General features: G+C 47.8%; 2 protein-coding genes across 5 annotated transcripts in view; one reads left to right on the forward strand and one right to left on the reverse strand.

Moving 5' to 3' along the window:
- Positions 1–5547, forward strand: part of TADA1 (transcriptional adaptor 1) — a 25227-nt gene extending 19680 nt beyond the window's left edge. The window contains exon 8 of the mRNA XM_050768679.1: positions 158–5547. Within this exon, the coding sequence (XP_050624636.1) occupies positions 158–256 (99 nt within the window). The 3' untranslated portion in view covers positions 257–5547. The remainder of the gene's footprint in view (positions 1–157) is intronic.
- POGK (pogo transposable element derived with KRAB domain) lies at positions 1989–17185 on the reverse strand. 4 transcript variants are annotated; one of them, XM_050768518.1, is made up of 7 exons: positions 16306–16638; positions 16093–16186; positions 15519–15652; positions 9733–9859; positions 8882–8980; positions 6067–7552; positions 1989–3878 (listed from the first exon to the last, which is right to left on the reverse strand). In XM_050768518.1, exons 3-6 carry the CDS (start codon positions 15648–15650, stop codon positions 6081–6083), a joined length of 1830 nt encoding a protein of 609 aa, XP_050624475.1. In that variant the 5' UTR covers positions 15651–15652; positions 16093–16186; positions 16306–16638; the 3' UTR covers positions 1989–3878; positions 6067–6080. The 4 variants fall into 4 exon arrangements, with proteins under 4 accessions (XP_050624475.1, XP_050624460.1, XP_050624450.1 ...); XM_050768503.1 differs by lacking the exons at positions 16093–16186; positions 16306–16638 and adding an exon at positions 16991–17185; XM_050768493.1 differs by lacking the exons at positions 16093–16186; positions 16306–16638 and adding an exon at positions 16829–17143.
- Between the last annotated feature and the right edge of the window lie 324 nt (positions 17186–17509).

Genomic DNA, 17509 nt, shown 5'->3' on the forward strand with positions numbered 1-17509 from the left:
AAACATTATAAGGAATATTGCCTTCTACAGAAATATGAAAATTGTCTGCTTTATGAGGGCTTGGCAGAGACTTCTCAAAATAATGTACTAGATGAGAAAGATTAAAAAGCAGATTCCAATTAAGGTATGCCATTTCTTTTCTTTCTTTTTGAGATAGGGTCTCACTCTGTCACCCCAGCTGGAGTGCTGTGGTGTGATCACGGCTCATTGCAGCCCTGACCTCTGGGCTCAGGTGATTCTCCAACCTTCTATGTAGCTGGGACTACAGATTCACACCACCATGCCCGGGTAATTACAAACTTTTTTTTTTTTTTCTAAAGACAGGGTTTTATCATGTTGTCCAGGCTGGTTGTGAACTCCTAAGCTCAAGCAATCTGCCTTGGCCTCTTAGAGTGTTAGGATTACAGGCCAGAACTACTGCACCTGGCCAGGTATGTAATTTCTTATGTATAGATTAAGGTTTGGAAAAAAAAATCAATAGCTTAGTTTCAGTTCTTGGCACAAGCCATTAGTTTTGGGTGAGAAACTACGTAAGAACTTTAAGGGCTTGGAAGAATTTGAACTAATACTCCAATATAGTTTTGGTTTGGACTGCTTATATACCTGGGCCTTAATGCTGCCTAGGGAGTAAGTGTGAAATTTCATAGTTCCATAGATGGAGAGGCAGCCAGGAGCCTTGACCATGTCCTGCTGTCCACTGCAATGTCAGGTTCCATAGGCTGTATGGCTGTATGTACAGCACAGAGGAAACTGCAAACAGGAAAACTTCCCACTACTCTCTATGACCTGGCCTGAATTCCTAGTCACCTACCCACCTGGCAGGACCATAGAATGCTGGAGGACTCCTTTTGCCTCATGTATTTCAGGTCTACACTCTACTATCTGCTCTTCATGCCAGTTTTCCTATGAAATCATTTTCTAAAGAGGGAGATGGGGTAAAGTGCAGGGCAGGAAGGTAGAAACAGTAATACTTAGCATTTTCACAAGAGCCTCTTGAAACATCTGAACTCTGTCCACCAAAGGCTGGTTCCATCTGTAACACTATTGCCAGCTTTGGGGACTCTGAGTGCAATCTCTTCTCTAATTAGGTTAAGAAACAAAAGCTTATTATTAAGCATCATGTAGAAAAATAACAAGGAAAAAGCTGTTAGAAACCATATAATTTCAGACTTAGAATAAAACTTTTTTCCTGCAGGAATTTATCACTGTGCAAAACCAGGTGTGATAAGGCTGGCTGTACTTTACCAGGCAGGTGGGAGGACTTGTGTAGCATGTTCTTTTGTTGTTGTTCTGAGTTAAAAACCTTTTAAGTTCAGAGGTACAAGTGTGCAGGTTTGTTATTTAGCACGTTCTTATCATCTTTATCACCCACTTCTCTGATCAACCAGGGACAGAGTTACTCAAACACTTTTCCTTTCCATTGCCTGAAGTGATGACCACAGGTAAATGCCAGTGTCCTACCATGCCTTTGACTCATCCCAAAATGCCTCTGGGAGGAAGAGTACGGAAGCTTAGTCTAGGGGTCAGACTTGGAGAGTGGCTCAGCATTTAATGCTGATGGGTTAAAAAGGAAAAATAACACTGCCAGATTATTCCTGGAGAATCGAGTACCACTTTATGGGCACTATAAATTGTCAGGACTAATTTTACTAAAAGTGCATAATTAAGACTTATGGGTTCATCATATTTTCATTTAAAATTCAGATCCCTTTATGGGATTTCTTTCATGTGATTTTGGTAATGTACCATTGCTGAGAGCATACAAAACATGACTGAGAAAAAAAGCTATGCCAAACTTGCCCCACTGCATATTCTTCTCTGTGTCTTCACAGATACCAGTATTACTTATACTGCATCTCATGAACACTTTTTGATTCAAAGATGTAATATATTGGTACCAAATTGGATGGAGAATAAGGTGCAGCCAACAGCTTGAATGTAACTTTTCACAATGCTAATAGGTAAAGAAATAAAACCACCATAGCCTGTTGTCTTTATTATCAAAGTTTATTGTTGGGGTCAGTTCCTATCTACTAGGGAGTACAACTATGTCTCAATATGTGCTATAGTAATTCTAGGGTAACAGCCATTCTGCAAAATAGTTGTACTGGGGCTCTGTTAGGCATAGATCATAATTAAGTCAGTGGAAGAATGAGCCCAGAGAAACCCTGGCAGCAGAGCCGTTACTCTAGGAAAGTTCCAGTGCTATGCAACCTGTAAGGCATCATCGCGCAGCCGATGATGAGACTCACGGAGGTGTTGGTGGAGTGAAACAGGAGTTGAACCCATTTTCCACTCTTCTCGGCGGGGTAATGGTGGCTCCAAGGAAGGAGCCCAAAATTAGGTCTTGTAAAATCTTTTAAGCTCCCAAAGCAAGAGAAATAAGACATGAAGAAGAAAGAGCCAGTAACTAGGACAGATGAAAAATTAGGTGGAATTGGAGGGAATGGAAACTTCTGGAATGCAAAGTAGCTGGGTTTAGATGCCATTTGAGATGACCAAGAATACAGTACAGGTAAAAGCAAATGGGGAAACAATTCAAATATTGACAGTTGTTCAGATACTAGAGGTTAAGTAAAATTTCCCCCCTTAGGGGAAAACTGGTTTAAAAGGATCAGAAAGGTGAATCACTAATAGGAAAATGAGTACCTGAGTAGAAATAGGTGTTTCAAGATGCCAAGAACAGTTTAATATACAGGTGAGCTGAGTCTACAGGAAGGAAAAGTGGTTATGGCAGCCTGTTTCCAGATTTGATCATTGGAATGACATTTCTAGCAATGGCTTTGTCTGTGAAGTCCTGGCATATTTTTTGTAGCACAGATCGCTTTAAAGGAATGTTTTTGTAACACTCAAACTTATGTGGGAATGCAAATTACTATAGTGTAAAAATTCAATGACCTCCCACCTATTCCTGCAGGGCAGGAGAGCAGAAGTCTTAAAACAGCTGTGGCTAAAAGCCCAAGCCCTCCCACTGCCCCTGTGATAAAAATATTAAAGAAATTAACAAAACAAGCATCAAATGAGTCAATGGGCCTTGTACCATGTAGACAGCAGATAATTTATAGTGACTTCTGCAGGCAGCCTGAGAAATAAGAGCTTGCATACGAAATCCTGCCCTATCATTAAATATAATAATGAAAAAAACAGGGCCACTAAATGAGACCCTAAAAAAAGTCTAGCTGCCAATCAGGTTGGGAAGATAAATAAAACAGCATAGTTTATTTTAACCTATATCTTCCAGACTAACCTAATTTGTCTATAGAAAAGCCATCTGCTGGCACCAGGCCAGTATGTCTTAATTTTCTTGTTATCCTAAATATCTCATTTTTCCAAAAGAGGAAATGTGTAAGTAGCAGGTGTACGTAAGTGACACATTTCTACAAAGCCTTCTCTGTAGTCTTGACCTGTGTGGGGACAGGGTCTACTTTTGGAAGCATTTTCAAAGGCAGAATAAAACTTTACTCGAGGTTTTCTCCATAGAAGGACACCAGAGTTGTGCCCATATGATGAGTCCCTTGTTGGTGTTGAACAAATTGTCTTTCCTCCAGGAAATAACCTTTGTTCGTTCATATTTACAGGTTTCTTTTGATGGACAGATGGAGTAATCTCCAAAACAAGAAATGGGGCAGAAGCAGTTTCTTTTCTGAGCATGTCTCTGATGAAATGATAGGTCCTAGACTTTTCTGATACCTTTTATGGTGTGGGGAGAGGCTGGTCTGTGTCCTGGGATGGATGTATAGGCTGCTGTCTGAATCCGGGCTGTTCAGAGCCCCGTGGCCTTTTCCTGATGTTCCCTGTGCATCCAGCGCATCCACACTTTCAGGAATAATCTTCTTGAGGATTTTCCTCTCCAGCTGTTTCAATCAGAGTTCCATTTGCTGGAAAACAGAGAGAACCTAAATGAATTAACCCTTGGCTTTTTGGTATAACTTTTAACAGACATAATAATTCCACCAGTCAGATTTCCAAATGGATGACAAGAGGCAGTTTTATGCCAACTTGGTCTCCCAAATCTCTTGTTCACTGTGGATCTGTCTACTCCCATCACCTCCTCAGGAGCTGCAGAGAGAATGGTGGCAGTCTAGAAGAGCAAAAGCGCATGACCAATATTAGAGGCCAACATTCGTAAATGCAACTCAGCATAGCTTTTTCTCCTTTCCTCTTCTGGAAGTGTTTAATCATGTCCCTGAGGTGGTAAGGAGCTTAGGAAATTAAAAGTGCACAAAAATGTTATCTAACAAGGAGAGGGAAAAGCGAAAGGTAAATGAGGAAAAGATGGAAACTCAGTGTAATTCAGTTTGAAGTCCAACGCAGGCAATATAAGGGTCAGCAGAAAAGGGAGGCAGGATTCATGGGGTTTCTCAAAACATGGAGGACACAAGGGGGAAAAAAAGCAATTTTGATGATTTTGAATGTAATAGTAAGAACTTATCCTTGCTCTATTATAATTCCAGGGATCCCAGAATTACAGTGGGATTCAGCGATATGAGTACAATTTAATTTGGGGACAAGGAAGGAGACGTAAGTCACTCTTTGAAACACATACAGACTTATATAGCTGAAGTGGGTAAAAGAAGGCTCCCATTAGCATTTCATTTGGAGAAAAAAGCAAGGAAGATGGAAACAGCTAATTAAAAGAAAAAGAATGTGTGAAGATGGCTGATGGTTTCAGGTCCTCTGTGAAAGCGGTGGCTTCTTCCTTCATATAAAACACTGTCTAGAGGATCAAATTAATTTATAATTAGGGAGATAAGAACAAGGAGGTAAATGAATTGTTTGTTCTTTGTGGGTGTCCCCCCTGCTGTACATGCTCATCCTCCTCCTTTCTGGAGGTGTAGGTGGGTGGGGTCATTTCACTATTGTCTCAGGCCTCCATTCCTACTTTCCTTTGAAAGCTGCTCTTCTTGTGTACTCAACCCGGAAAATTCCAGGCCTATTGTCTTCAGCCCTCAAACTTTACTCACTTAGAGTCCTAGATATGCACCCTGTTTTCTTTTTTTGGTGTAAAGATTCAGTTTAAAAATACCTTCCTTCAGACATCTGCTGACTACAGGAAATTATTGTAATAGCCCATGTGAAGGTCATAATGAAACTAAGATTTTTTTTTTTTAAAAAAAAACAAAAACCCTGAATTCCCTAGGGAAAAGCAAGCAGACGCTATTATTCTTATTCGCTGGTGGCATACTGTGCAGACAGCTCCAGGACTGAGACCCGAGGCCCAGAGGACACTGTACTGAAGGCACACTTAATGGTCTCCCTATGTCATGGTCCTACAGGCCAGCAAAAGTGAGTACAACTGTCCCAGCATGTCAGTTACACAGTTACACATACTGGCCCTAAATCTTCAGCATAATTTAAAAGGGAAAGAAAAAAGTTGGCTTTTCAGACAAAATTTTGTGTGAACTGAACAATGCCAGACTATGCTTCTTTGGGCTTAAATAATTTCAACTTTACAGCTCTCAGATGTTCTGGCAGCTCGTTCTTTGTTCATTTCACCTATTATACAAGTGTTTCTGGGTCCAGGCCACAGAGCAAAATAGAAACAAAGTAAATCAAACAATAAATGTTCCATATAAAGGAGAAAATGCTAACGGTCTGTTATCTATACCAGCAGTCCCCAACTTTTTTTGGCACCAGGGACTGGTTTCATGGAAGACAATTTTTGCATGGACCCAGGGTGTGCGGGATGGGGGGCAGCAGGATAGTTTTGGGATAAAACTGTTCTGCCTCACAACATCAGGCATTAGATTCTCATAAGGAGCATGCAAACTAGATCCCTTGCATGCGCAGTTCACAACAGGGTTCGTGCTCCTATGAGAATCTAATGCCGCTGTTGATGTGAAAGGAGGTGGAGCTCAGGTGGTAATGCCGCTCACCTCCTGCTGTTCAGCCCAGTTCCTGACAGGCCATGGACTGGTAATGGTCTGTGGCCTGGGAGCTGGAGACCCCTGATCTATACGACTGCACTGTAGGCTCTTAAGTAAACTTAAAAACAGAAAAATAGTGGAAAGAGAGAAGGGCATGTCAATCAGCAAAGGCACTGAGTATCTACTCCTGAGTGGTTACCTTTCCCTTTCCCTTCAGTTGCCCTCAGCCATGCTTTCGGTGTCACATTCTTTTGGTGGTTCTCCTCCTCCTGGCAACTCACTCTCGATTTCCCACAGGACGTCGTCTTCCTCCTCCAAGTTGCTGGAGATATGGCACTTCTTGAACCCCTGGACGATGGACTCACTTGAGATGCTATTCCACGCGACCATGACCCACTCCAGAAAGAGGCCCAGGGGCGGCTTCTTAGCATTCCCGGTTGGGCTCAGAGCCAGGTTCCCAGCCAGAAGCCAGTTGGAGTACTGGGCCCGCACGCTGTCATTCAGTGGCTTGTAGACCACGACGTCCAGCACCTGAAGCTGTGAGGTCAGACCCCCTGGGATGATCACCATGTCAGTGTTCATGCTTTCCATGGAGTTCTTCACGGAATCTGTGGCATGGCCCCGGAAGCCATTCAAGATCAGCATCCCTCGCTGCTTGGGCACCGCTCCTGTCCTCCGTCTCCACACCACTTCCAACCAGTCCTGCATCAAGTCTTCAGTCATCCACCCATACCGGTGGCAGCGGATTTCCATCCCACTGGGAAACTTCCCCGGGGGGATATACGTTCCCCTCAAGATGATGTATGGAGGTAACTTCCTCCCATCAGCCAAGACACCAAGCATTGCTGTGATTTTCAGTTTTTCCCTGCCTGGTGTCTTGACCAAGACAGGCTTTTCGCCCTGGTTATCAACAGTTACCCGTGATGGCACCTCTAAACAAATGGGCGTCTCATCTGCATTCCCCATCTGAGCTACCTCATAGTCATGCGCCCTGCGCAGAGCCAGGACACTGCGTTGGTAAGTGACGAGTTTCTCAGTCAGGTCTTCCGGCAGGTGCTGGGGCACGGGCACTTTATGCCTCAGAGACAGGTCATACCTTCTCATCATTCTTCGACACCAACCTAAGCTTGCCTTGAACCCTTTCTCTGGAATGTTCATTTCCTGGGCGATTTCGAGAGCTTTCAGCTGCATCGCCTCGCGGGTGATGGGGTCCCCTTTGGCCTGCATGTATCTGACATATTCGGCCACACGCTGGTCCACCAGAGCAAACCTCCCGTTCTTGGGGCCTCGGAATGCTCGCCGCATGGCGTGGGCGTTTTGAAGCTGTGGCTTCACTTTGCGCCAGTCTCGAACGTTTTTTTCCAATACTCCAAACTGCTTGGCAGCCTGGCAGTTGTTGGTACTCTCGGCATATTCCACCACCATCAGCTTGAACCCTGCGTCGTAACTGCGCCGCATGCCCCGGCTGAACTGAAACTTCCCAGCTAGGTCGTCAGCCGAGAGGTCATACCCTGGGAAGCCCATGGCCATGTAGAAGGGGTACCCCTCACTCCACTCGGGCAGCTCTGTGATATCCCGAGGCAGACGGAGGCCAAAGCTATCAAAGTGCTGAGGCTGAGGAAACTGGGAGGTAGCATTCATTGGGTGTGGCCAGTCTGGAGGCTTTACGTCAGATTCTTCATTTTCTGGGAGACAAATAGTGAGGGGCAAAAATAATGCCAGTAAGTAAAATGGCTTATACCCTGATTTTTGGGGGTTGAAATGCTAAGAAAACCTTACTCTGAGGTTCACCAAAAGTAGTAACTTTAATAACAGGTAACATTGCCTAAGTCCTTATCCATATGACAATTTATATGGACTACCCACACCTAGTTCTCTTAGTAACTCTAAATATCACTGTTCCTTCTTTGCAGATGAAGAAGGGGAGGCTACAGAGGTTACATAATACACCAAGGGAGCCAAGCCAGAAAGTGGCAGAGCTGGGAATTGAACAGAGGCACCAAGCTTGGACCAAATAATTTGGAGGCCATGTTTGCGTCAAAATACTTTTTATGTGAATGAGAAGCCAAATGTAAACCATATTACCATATAATATTACAGAGACGCATCATGGCCTGATTCATATCCCTTTAGAACCAAGAAAACCTATAGCAAAAACCACACTTAGCAAAGTTAAGCTTACAAGGCAGAAAATTAGTTCTTGCACATTAACAGTGGAACCGGGTTTCACTTTATATTTAGGAGGTGGTCACAGAAGTTGAGTATGACTTGGGGAAATTACCCTATCTCACCCAAACTAAAATGCCATCAGTTGTAGGATGCATCATTATGTGCCATTAAGAAAGAAAACACTACTAATTAAGCTACGATGTGCCACTGATTTTAAGAGGCATTCTCAATTTCAGAGACAGTAAAGCAATGGGGGAAAAACATGTCTCAGAGTCAGTGAAATATGGCATTTTAAACTCCTCTGGAGAAAAGACAAAACTATTTTGGCAGTCTGGAAGCAATGCTATATCTATTCAACTGCGGCCTCAATAACCATTTTTCTTGACAAAGGACTAGGTACTTCTTAGATACATTTGCTCAAAGGTATACTATGACTGCTAATGCTTTTTCTATCCAGTATGAAATGGACAGGAAGCCAGGTAACTCAGGAAGTGTGCTTCCTCTCACTATTCTTAGTTTGCAGAGGCACATGGTACACTACTGAGGTAGCCCTGTTCAGCTAGAAGGTGCACTGGACCAAACACTGCACAAGCCTCATTTTGCTTCATCCACATAGAAGGTCATACATCGAGTCTTGTTACTCAGAGCTGATAGAGGAAGAATGGAAGCTGTGAGGTAAAAGCAGTTGCCTAAGGTCACACATTTAGCACTGCAAAGAGGGAGATTTCAAAACTCCAAAGCCCATAATCCTTCTACCTCTTAAATACCCCGTGGAATGTACACTGAAAATCCCACTTCACAATGTTCCCAGCTGGATGGACGCTGAACTGCTTTACTTGTAGTACCTGCAGAGGTGCCTCCGTGGAGCTGCCACTCGTCAGAATTCTGAGACTCCTCCTCCCCTTCCAACCGGGTGATCATGTCTGGCTTAGGGAATGGGAATTCTGTTGATAGGAAATAAAATAGGTAACAGCTGTGTATTACTGTCCTGGAGCACTACCAACTCTTTAAAATACTTAAGAGCCACTCTCCCCTTCTTTGTGAAAAACAAGGGGAAAAAGGCTCAGGGATACTGAAAGAAAAAAGATAATGGAAAATAGGTCTGTCCAAGGGAATGGGTAGATCTCTCCTAATGAGGGATGGTATTGGCACCAATAATAAAAGAACTGCACTTAGCAGGCAAGAGGGTGAATGCAGCTGCTGATCCAATTAACATTTTGGTACCTGTATGAGCAAACTGGGAAATCTCTTCAAATGGTTACACTCTGCTGATAAGATGTGTGATATCAATTTGGGGCGGGGGCTGGGGAGAGGAGCAAACAGTCTTTGGGAGGATATGTCCCCAAACTTCTGAGGCTGGCAGGGTAACATCAATGCCTGCCTTCTGTCGTAAGGAACAGTGAGGCACAGGCCCAGATCCATGGTGACATTTCTAAGGTTATATAGTTTTTTTTCCTTAAATGTGAATGCCTGGGTTGAATGGGGGCAGTTCTGAGGCAGCACGGGTTGCTGAGTAGGATGGCACAATATTTATATTCTGCCCAAATCAAAAATTGGAAATTAAATGGGCACAGACATTGAGAAGGCAGAGTCTAAGTTCAGGAGAGAGGGATGTTGGATATACCAGAGAAGAGAGGCATGGAAACAATTCTCTGGGCTCAGAGCTTCCAGGAGACCAAGGAAAACAAAGCTTTACCCAGGGACAGGACAGTCTCATAATTCATCCTCATGACTTCCCGGTAGAGGGCCTTTTGTTGCTCCGTCAAAACTTCCCACTCCTCGTCGGAAAAATATATGGCCACCTCATCAAATAGGGCCGGTACCTAGAAGAGTGAACAGCTCTTTCACACTGACGAACAGGCACAAGCAGACAGACTTTCAGAGCGCACAGGACCTTACAGACAGCCTGGGACAGCCCGTCCTCTCACAGGTCAGGCGAGGGACCCTGACGCAGGGGAAAATGGACTGTCCACATTCATACAGCTGCTGGAGGCCAGCGAGGGCAAGAGCACAGTCCTTCTGTGCACACCACCGCGGCTGCCACCCCCCGTTCAGATAAGGTAAGCAGCACCCTGAGAAGAAAACTCCCGATCATGATCACTGGCTGGGGGATACCGGGACATTGTACCCTCCTGCGCTGTGGTGAGAGCCGCTCACGGCTCACCTCTGACCCAAGACTTAAGCCACCCACACCCAGACAAAGTGTCCCACCAACACACTCACCCCCAATTCCCTCCCACCCCAGAAAAAGACCCTCGGCCCTGGGCGGGGTGAGTTGGGTTTGTAAATCTGAATAGGATCACTGCCCTCCATGGGATCTTTGTGGGTTTCCAGGGCACTGCATTTCCAAGGGTACCAACCAAAGTGTTAGACTTGGGACCCAAAGCTGCCCAGAGTATAGCCACTGAGAGAAGGGGCCCTACTTGGCCTTTCCGATCCACAGGAGCATGAAGAGTAAGAAAGAAGGGCTAATTAGAGCTTAATATACGTAATGAGATGCCAGAGCAAACTCATTCACTTTGATCCTAGACCAGGTAGGCAGAAAGCCCAAAAGACTCCATCCCTCCCCTGTTCCTCTGCTTCCTGGCCCCAGTACCAGGGGGCTCCTCAGTAGCCCAAGGCATCCAAGCCACCCAAACCACCCTCCTCTTTTTAACTGTATTTCTTATTTCAGTCATTAAAAATCCTACTCCAAAGCTCATCCTATTTAGTGGTAAGAAGGCACTGGACAGCTTGTTTCAGTCTGGTTATTTTGTATTCTTGCCTTCGAAGCTATTTCCCAAAGCTGTATCTTGGGTCTAGGTGATTATGATATTGTTTTTCCTCAGTTTAGAAAATTAGTGTCCATACACTATACAGCCTGTGGCCACTTCAGGGCTCAGGCCATCGGTCACATTGGCCTTTCCTCCCTGACCCAAGGAAGCCCCCTTGTTCTCTCCCCACCTTCCACAGCACCTCACACATAGGAAGCACGTACTAGGAAAGGGCCTGTAACTGCTTCATTTATTCCCCGCAACGGGCCTGTGGAGGAGCAGATATGCCTATTTTTTTTTTTTTTTGAGATGGAGTCTTGCTCTGTTGCCCAGGCTGGAGTGCAGTGGCACGATCTTGGCTCACTGCAACCTCTGCCTCCCGAGTTCAAGCCATTCTCCTGCCTCAGCCTCCCTAGTAGCTGGGATTACAGTCGCATGCCGCCCTGCGTGCCCCTGTAATCATTTTTGTATTTTTAGTAGAGATGGGGTTGCACCATGTTGGCCAGGCTGGTCTCAAACTCCCGACCTCAGGTGATTCACCCACCTCGGCCTCCCAAAGTGCTGGGATTACAGGCGTGAGCCACTGTGCCCCTACTTAATCAAGGAGAATATGGGCTTAGAGAGGTCTCATTTCCAGGCTAATGTCATCGCCAATAAATGGTGGGGTTGCGGCTTGGACCCAGCACTGCGTGACCCCAAGGATCCAGCAATACTGAGCACAGCTGCCTCCCTGATGACCAACCCTCAACTCTCCCCAGCTCTGTGCTCCGCTTGTACTCAGCTGTGTGCAGTTCCCTGAACAACCATTCCCCGATGCCCCCTACACCTTGGCCCATATTCTCCCCTGGCCTTGGAGGGCCTCCCCTTTCTTGGTCTGGCGGACACCCACCCATCTTCCAGGACTCGGCCCCAAATCCCTGCTCCCCAGGAAGCCCGCTCTGTCCCATGCTGTGAGCACACCCAAACATCCCTGTGATGCCCTGGGCTCCACACTCCCGGGGCACTCATCACACTGCAGAACTCTTTCGGTTGGTTTGGCTGCTCCCTCTGTTAGAATCTGAGCTCGTTGAAGGCAGGACCTGTACTTACTCCTTTTTGCCTCCCTAAGCCCAGGACACTTCCTGTAGCTAGTAGTCACTGAAAAATGTGTTTTTGAATATACGATCTAGGCAAATCTTCTCTGGATTTCCCTTCTCTTGTTCCACTTGGAACTGTTTCAGAGAATCATTACATTTTATCTGTCACAAAACCGAGCCTACTCTTTGGAGTAAGAATGGACAAAAATCTCTTAAGTGGGAAATACAAGGAGGTAAGACGGATTTGTCTCCAGGCTTTCCTCAGACTTCCTTGCCCTGGAAAGCCAGTCAGCCCAGGAATTTTCCACCCCACTCCTTTCCCACTTCCCAGGCTTTTAAAGAACTGTCTCTTTGGCCTTTTTTTCTCCCTGGGAAGTTCCAGATCTAGGCCATACCTATTTATAGTCCCTTTCCCTTTGCTGATAAAATGGGAACAGGACTGGCTATGCCTGTCATTTCAGAGGGGCCATCAATACTCTTAGGGGAGTAACATATTCTAGGCCTGGTAAAAACATCAGGTACCAGGAGCCCTGAAGCTGCAGGAAGAAAGCTGGGGGCTGGTGCAGGATTCATCTCCTCCTATTGATGACTGAGCCACGGAGGATCTTCAAACAAGCCCACATTATGCTCCAGAGGCACAGTGCAGTGGCTTAGAAATTCTCCTCACAGCAAGCCTCTGTGAGAATGGAGTGATCCTTCAGCCAGGCCCTGCTGCGCAGGCCTCCCCTCGCTCCACAGAGGCCTTTTATCTGGCTGAACACAGCAGAAGGTAAACAGGGCCGGCCCTGGGCAAAACTGAGAAGTCAGGCAGTCTGTGTACCACCTCTAGACACCCCTTCTTGGCCTTGCAGGTAGGGACCCTCAATCCCTGCCCTCCTCCCTTTCCTCAGAAGATCAAGGGCTCCCTGGATAAGTGTTCTTCCTCTAGCTTGTGTGCACTGCCTTGCTCTGCTAAGGAAGCTGGCATTCCAATGCTATCTCAAAGGGTAAATGTTGTAAAGTGCTTACACCTTGCACAGCCTCACTAAAGCCTTGCAGCCACCCAGCAAAGATGCAGGGATCTCAGGGGAGTGAGTTTGTACTGATCCACTGATGGAGTGCCTGCTATGTGCCAAGCACTGTATAGGATACTCAATCACATAAATATATTCTCTCACTGAATCCTCTGAACTAGGGACATGGGGATCACTACCTCACTTTTACGTTACCCATAAAACAACAGTGTTTAAGTAACTTGTTCAAGGTTACAGAGCTAGAAAGTCTGATGCCAAAGCTTTGCTTTCTTAGCAGGCCACACAGGCCTTAGCATGGTGGCTGTAGAGAGCCTGAGGCCTCCCTTAGAAAGATGGGCTAAGGCCTCATTCCACAGAGCTAAGGAGAAAGCTCAAACTCACCAGCGTAGCACTCCATGTCCTCCTGGCTGGCTCTGGCCCCTGGCCTGGCCTCGCCTCCTATGCCTGATCCCCTTCCTCTCCCTGCCATGAGTTTCAGGTTCCAGCTGCAGGACCTGCTCCTAACTAACTGCACACAAGCTCCTCTCCCCAGTGCTTTTGCCTGTGCTGTCCTCTTGCCTGGAGTGTAACCCCCTTCCCTTTACCTTGGCTGATTCCATCATGACTAAGACTCAGTTCAAAGTACATTTTTTATTTTTCCTACTTAAAATTGTATTTCTATTTCAAGTCTATGGAATTTTATCGTAATATATTATCATACTTCTTATGCTTGAAAACCTTTCACTGATCACCCTAACATAATTCTCTATACCCAAAATACGTATTTTTAAAACAGACTCTTTTCTTCTAATTTAATGCTCTAGAGCAGGGTTTCTCAACCTCAGCACAATGACGTTTTGGGCCAGTTACTTCTTTATTGTGTGTGTGTATGTGTGTGGGTGGCAGGTGGGGGGGGGGGCATCCTGTGCACTGTAGATGTCTAGCAGCACCCCTTCTACCCACTAGGTGCCAGGAGGATCTCCCAGTCCCCAGTGCACCCCTATCAAGTCAGACAACGAAAAGTGTTTCCAGATATTGCCAAATATCCAGGGGTGGGGAAAGGGGGTAGTGTTTCCAGATGTTGCCAAATGTCCAGGGGTGGGGGCAAAATTGCTCACTGCTCAAGATTAGGCCTTGTCCAGGAAGCCCTGGAGTTCTCAGCCTGAATGAGGCATGCCCCTTCTTGGCTCCTGATGCATCCTTGCAGCCTTCCACCACTGCACTCTGCAGACTGTGCTTACTATTACTTATGTTTACTTCCCTGTCTTGCTCACAAGACTGGAAATTACATCAGGAAAAAAGACCCTCTTTACGCCCAACACTGTGCTTGGTAACTGTGGATGGATGGCCGATTGCCTGGAGGCCACAAATGCCCAATCCCCAGCACCACCAGCTGCTGGAGTCCCTCCTCCAGCCCCTCTGGTTACTTCCTTCTTTCCCCACCCAAGCATGGTTGGTCTTCATCTTGCTCATTCCTCACTGTCCCAACACATTCACTTTTATTGCACCTGTTCTCCAAGGCTCTCCATTTAGATGTTCTGGGTTGACCAATTGAGCCTCAAAGCCCTGAGTTTCGACTGCCTTGAGGTCTTGTTCCAGGCTACATGGACCTGACGCCTGCTTGGATCAGAATTGGGAAGAAGGATGTGTTGGGCAAAGAACACTGATGAGACAAAGGCAGCGCAGCGTCCACAGCTAGACTGGCAAACTGAGAGCCTGTGCTTGCACTGCTTTTTTTTTTTAAAAAATTAAGGTATAGCATACATATGGTAAAATGTATTACTTTTAAGGGTGCAGCTCAGGAGACCTGTTTTGAAGAACAAATGTCAGTGTTCATGTTTATCCTTAGGGCAAGGCAAATAATCTTTCTGCATCCCAGTTCCCTCATGTGGTAGGGAACAATTTAGAAGTACCATGCTTGTATGGATAGGGGCTCTTCATGGAAGCAAAGGATATTATGTATACTGACAATGTTTATACACAACAGAAAATAAGCAGAGAAAAGGAATGTCAATTTGTTGCTTATTTAAAATGTTTACTATTCATGCCTAATTACCACGAAGTCCAGTAACTGCTGTGAATAACTATCTGTAACTATAAATATCTACTGCATTTGCATTTGTATAAACTGACCTCTATCATACTATCCTGTGTGTATACCCTGAATCTCTGTATTCCCTGCTGCCCACCATTTCTATCCAGGTCAGCTGGACAGGCAGCTCTCCTGTGTGAACTGTGGTAAGAGGTTGCTCACACAGAATCAACTAGCCTAACCTCTCATGTCAACCCAATGACTCGAGTCTTATTTAAAATGGTTCCCTTCAACCAGCAGTAAGTCAACCAACATTTACTTGGTGCCTACAATGTGCCTGGCATCAAACACAGTGCAGGAGAAGTGGGTGAACGAGAGAGACAGGTCTTGGCTTCTAGGACTTCCAATCGAACGATGACAAGCTACATGGCTGAGGGACTGTTTCCATAACCACCTCCTCCATTCTTTGCACTGCCTTTTAAAGCCACAGAGCTGTTTTCTCAGGAATGCAAACACACCGGGCTGGGCTATTTTTACTTCCCACGTCTGTCTGAGGAGGAGACTTAAAGCAAGCTGGGCTCTCAGGCCTGCTTCTGCTGGCTGTGTGGACTCCACACCTTCTTACTTACCCATCCGCCCTCAGAGCAGATTCGTACTTTCTGCATGTCTGCTGGGCCGTCCTCCAGTTCCCGGCTCCGAATCTCTTCTTCCTCTTCCTCTTCTTTCAGGGTCAAATTGAGAGGGTACGCTGTGGACTCCATCTCTGCAAGCAAGATTCAGGTTCAGAAAAACCAGGTGTCACTGTGACCTCCCCAAAGCCTATGATGGGGGACGCTGAGCCACATACAAACCTCTTTAGCCCCAAGCACTGTTCCCTCTGGAGGGAAGTAAGGAAACAGAGTCGGCCAGGAAGCTACAGGGTGACATGTTTAATTGTGATAAGAGAGGCTATGGGTAGATAACGCATCTGGCTGCCTTCAAATATTTAAAAAGCTATCTGGGGAAGAGAACCCAGACTGGTTTGTAGAGACCAGAGGGCAGAACTGAGGCTGGCCACTGGGTAAATATTCCTGGAAAAGGTTTTAAGCAGTGAGAAAGGCAATACTTTCTCGCAGCCAGTGCCACCCAAACAGGAATCAGAGGCAGGGGAAGGGTGCTGATTTCCTATCAGTGAAGGTGTCTGAACACAGATTGGACACTTACTCAACTGGAATGGGTGCTAGAAGCCATGGGCGGAGCGGTTGGCTCAGTAGGCCCATCGCCTGGATTTTCCAAATTCAAAGGTTCTGTCCACGAGCTGGTTCAGAAAATAGGGTCATTCTACCTTAAGGGACTTTGCAAACCCAGGAGTCAGTGAAACATACCGAGGGGTATGCCTGGATACCCAAAAAGGTGCAGAAATCTGCTGTGGCCCACCCCGACAGGGAAATGACCCATTGCCTCTGGGCTGCAAATTCCCTATTCGCTGACTCTTGGCCAGTACAAAGGGCCGCGTTCCTGCCCTCTACGGGCGCGGGCAATTCCTAGGTGTGGAGTGCGGGTGCATCTTCAGGGCTGCATCGGGAGACCTCCAAAGAAAACATCCCTCCGGAGTTCAAAGTCGGTTCCTTCGATATTTCCAAAAAAGATGGGCGAACGCGGCACGGATGGGTCTAGGCTTCAGATGCCTGCAGCTGGGACCCGAACTTGGCCGCGGTCTCCCGGCCGGCTCCAGGGCAGAGGTGGGAGGGGCCGCCGCCCCGCGCTAAGGTGCCGCAACCAGAGCCGCCGCCCGCCCTGCCCCGCCTGCGCCACCGCCGCCGCGCCCCCGGGCGCGTTCGGATTTCTCCAGCCATCTTGCCCCATTTCCCTTTCTCCGCGGCCCCGCGCCGGGAGCGCTTCCGCCGTCCCCTCCGCCCGGCCCGCCTCCCCGCCGGGCCCCCTCCCGGCCCCAGCGCACCTGCCGGGCGGCGAGAGCCGGCGCCGCCCGCCTCCCCCGGCGGGCCCGCAACAAAGGCGGCGGCGGCGGCGCAGCCTCGGCGCCCCCGCCCCGCCGCGGCCCAGCCGCCCGGGACCCGGGGGAGGGGCCGCGCCGCCGCCGCCCCCACCCGCGCGCACTCACCGCCGGGCCCAGCGGCCAGGGCGCGGGGTGGGGACGCGAGGGCTCCGGCCCGGCTGTCACAGCGCCATCCTTTCCGCCTCTCCGTCCTCCCGTGCGCGCGGCCCCTCGGGAGGGAGCGGGGAGGACACGTGGTGGGAGGAGGGAGGGTCCGGCCCGGAGCTGAGGGTGTTGGGAGGCGAGGGGAGGAGCGCGGCTGATGTCAGCAGGCCTCGGCGGCGCCGGGGGACGGCGTCCGCGCGAGCTCCGGGGCCCTCCTCTCGGCGCGGCTTCCGGCCGGTCCGCGCGCCGCCCGGGCAGTCCCTCGCGGGCCTGGGCAGCCGTGCCCTCGGCCTTCTCCTGCCCCACCAGCTGCAGGCCGCTTTCAGTGCTGCGTGTGACCTCGGCGTGGACGAGGCAGGAAGAGCCCGGATTGATTTTAACTGAGCGTAGCGTGGGCGCACAGTTCCATGTGCTCATTTGCAGTCACCAGCGGGTTGCACTTGCTTGGACGAGCTCTCCAGGCGCTCTCGCCGTGTTTCA

Source organism: Macaca thibetana, chromosome 1, assembly GCF_024542745.1.
Source record: "Macaca thibetana thibetana isolate TM-01 chromosome 1, ASM2454274v1, whole genome shotgun sequence".
In the NCBI taxonomy this organism is placed as follows: domain Eukaryota; kingdom Metazoa; phylum Chordata; class Mammalia; order Primates; family Cercopithecidae; genus Macaca; species Macaca thibetana.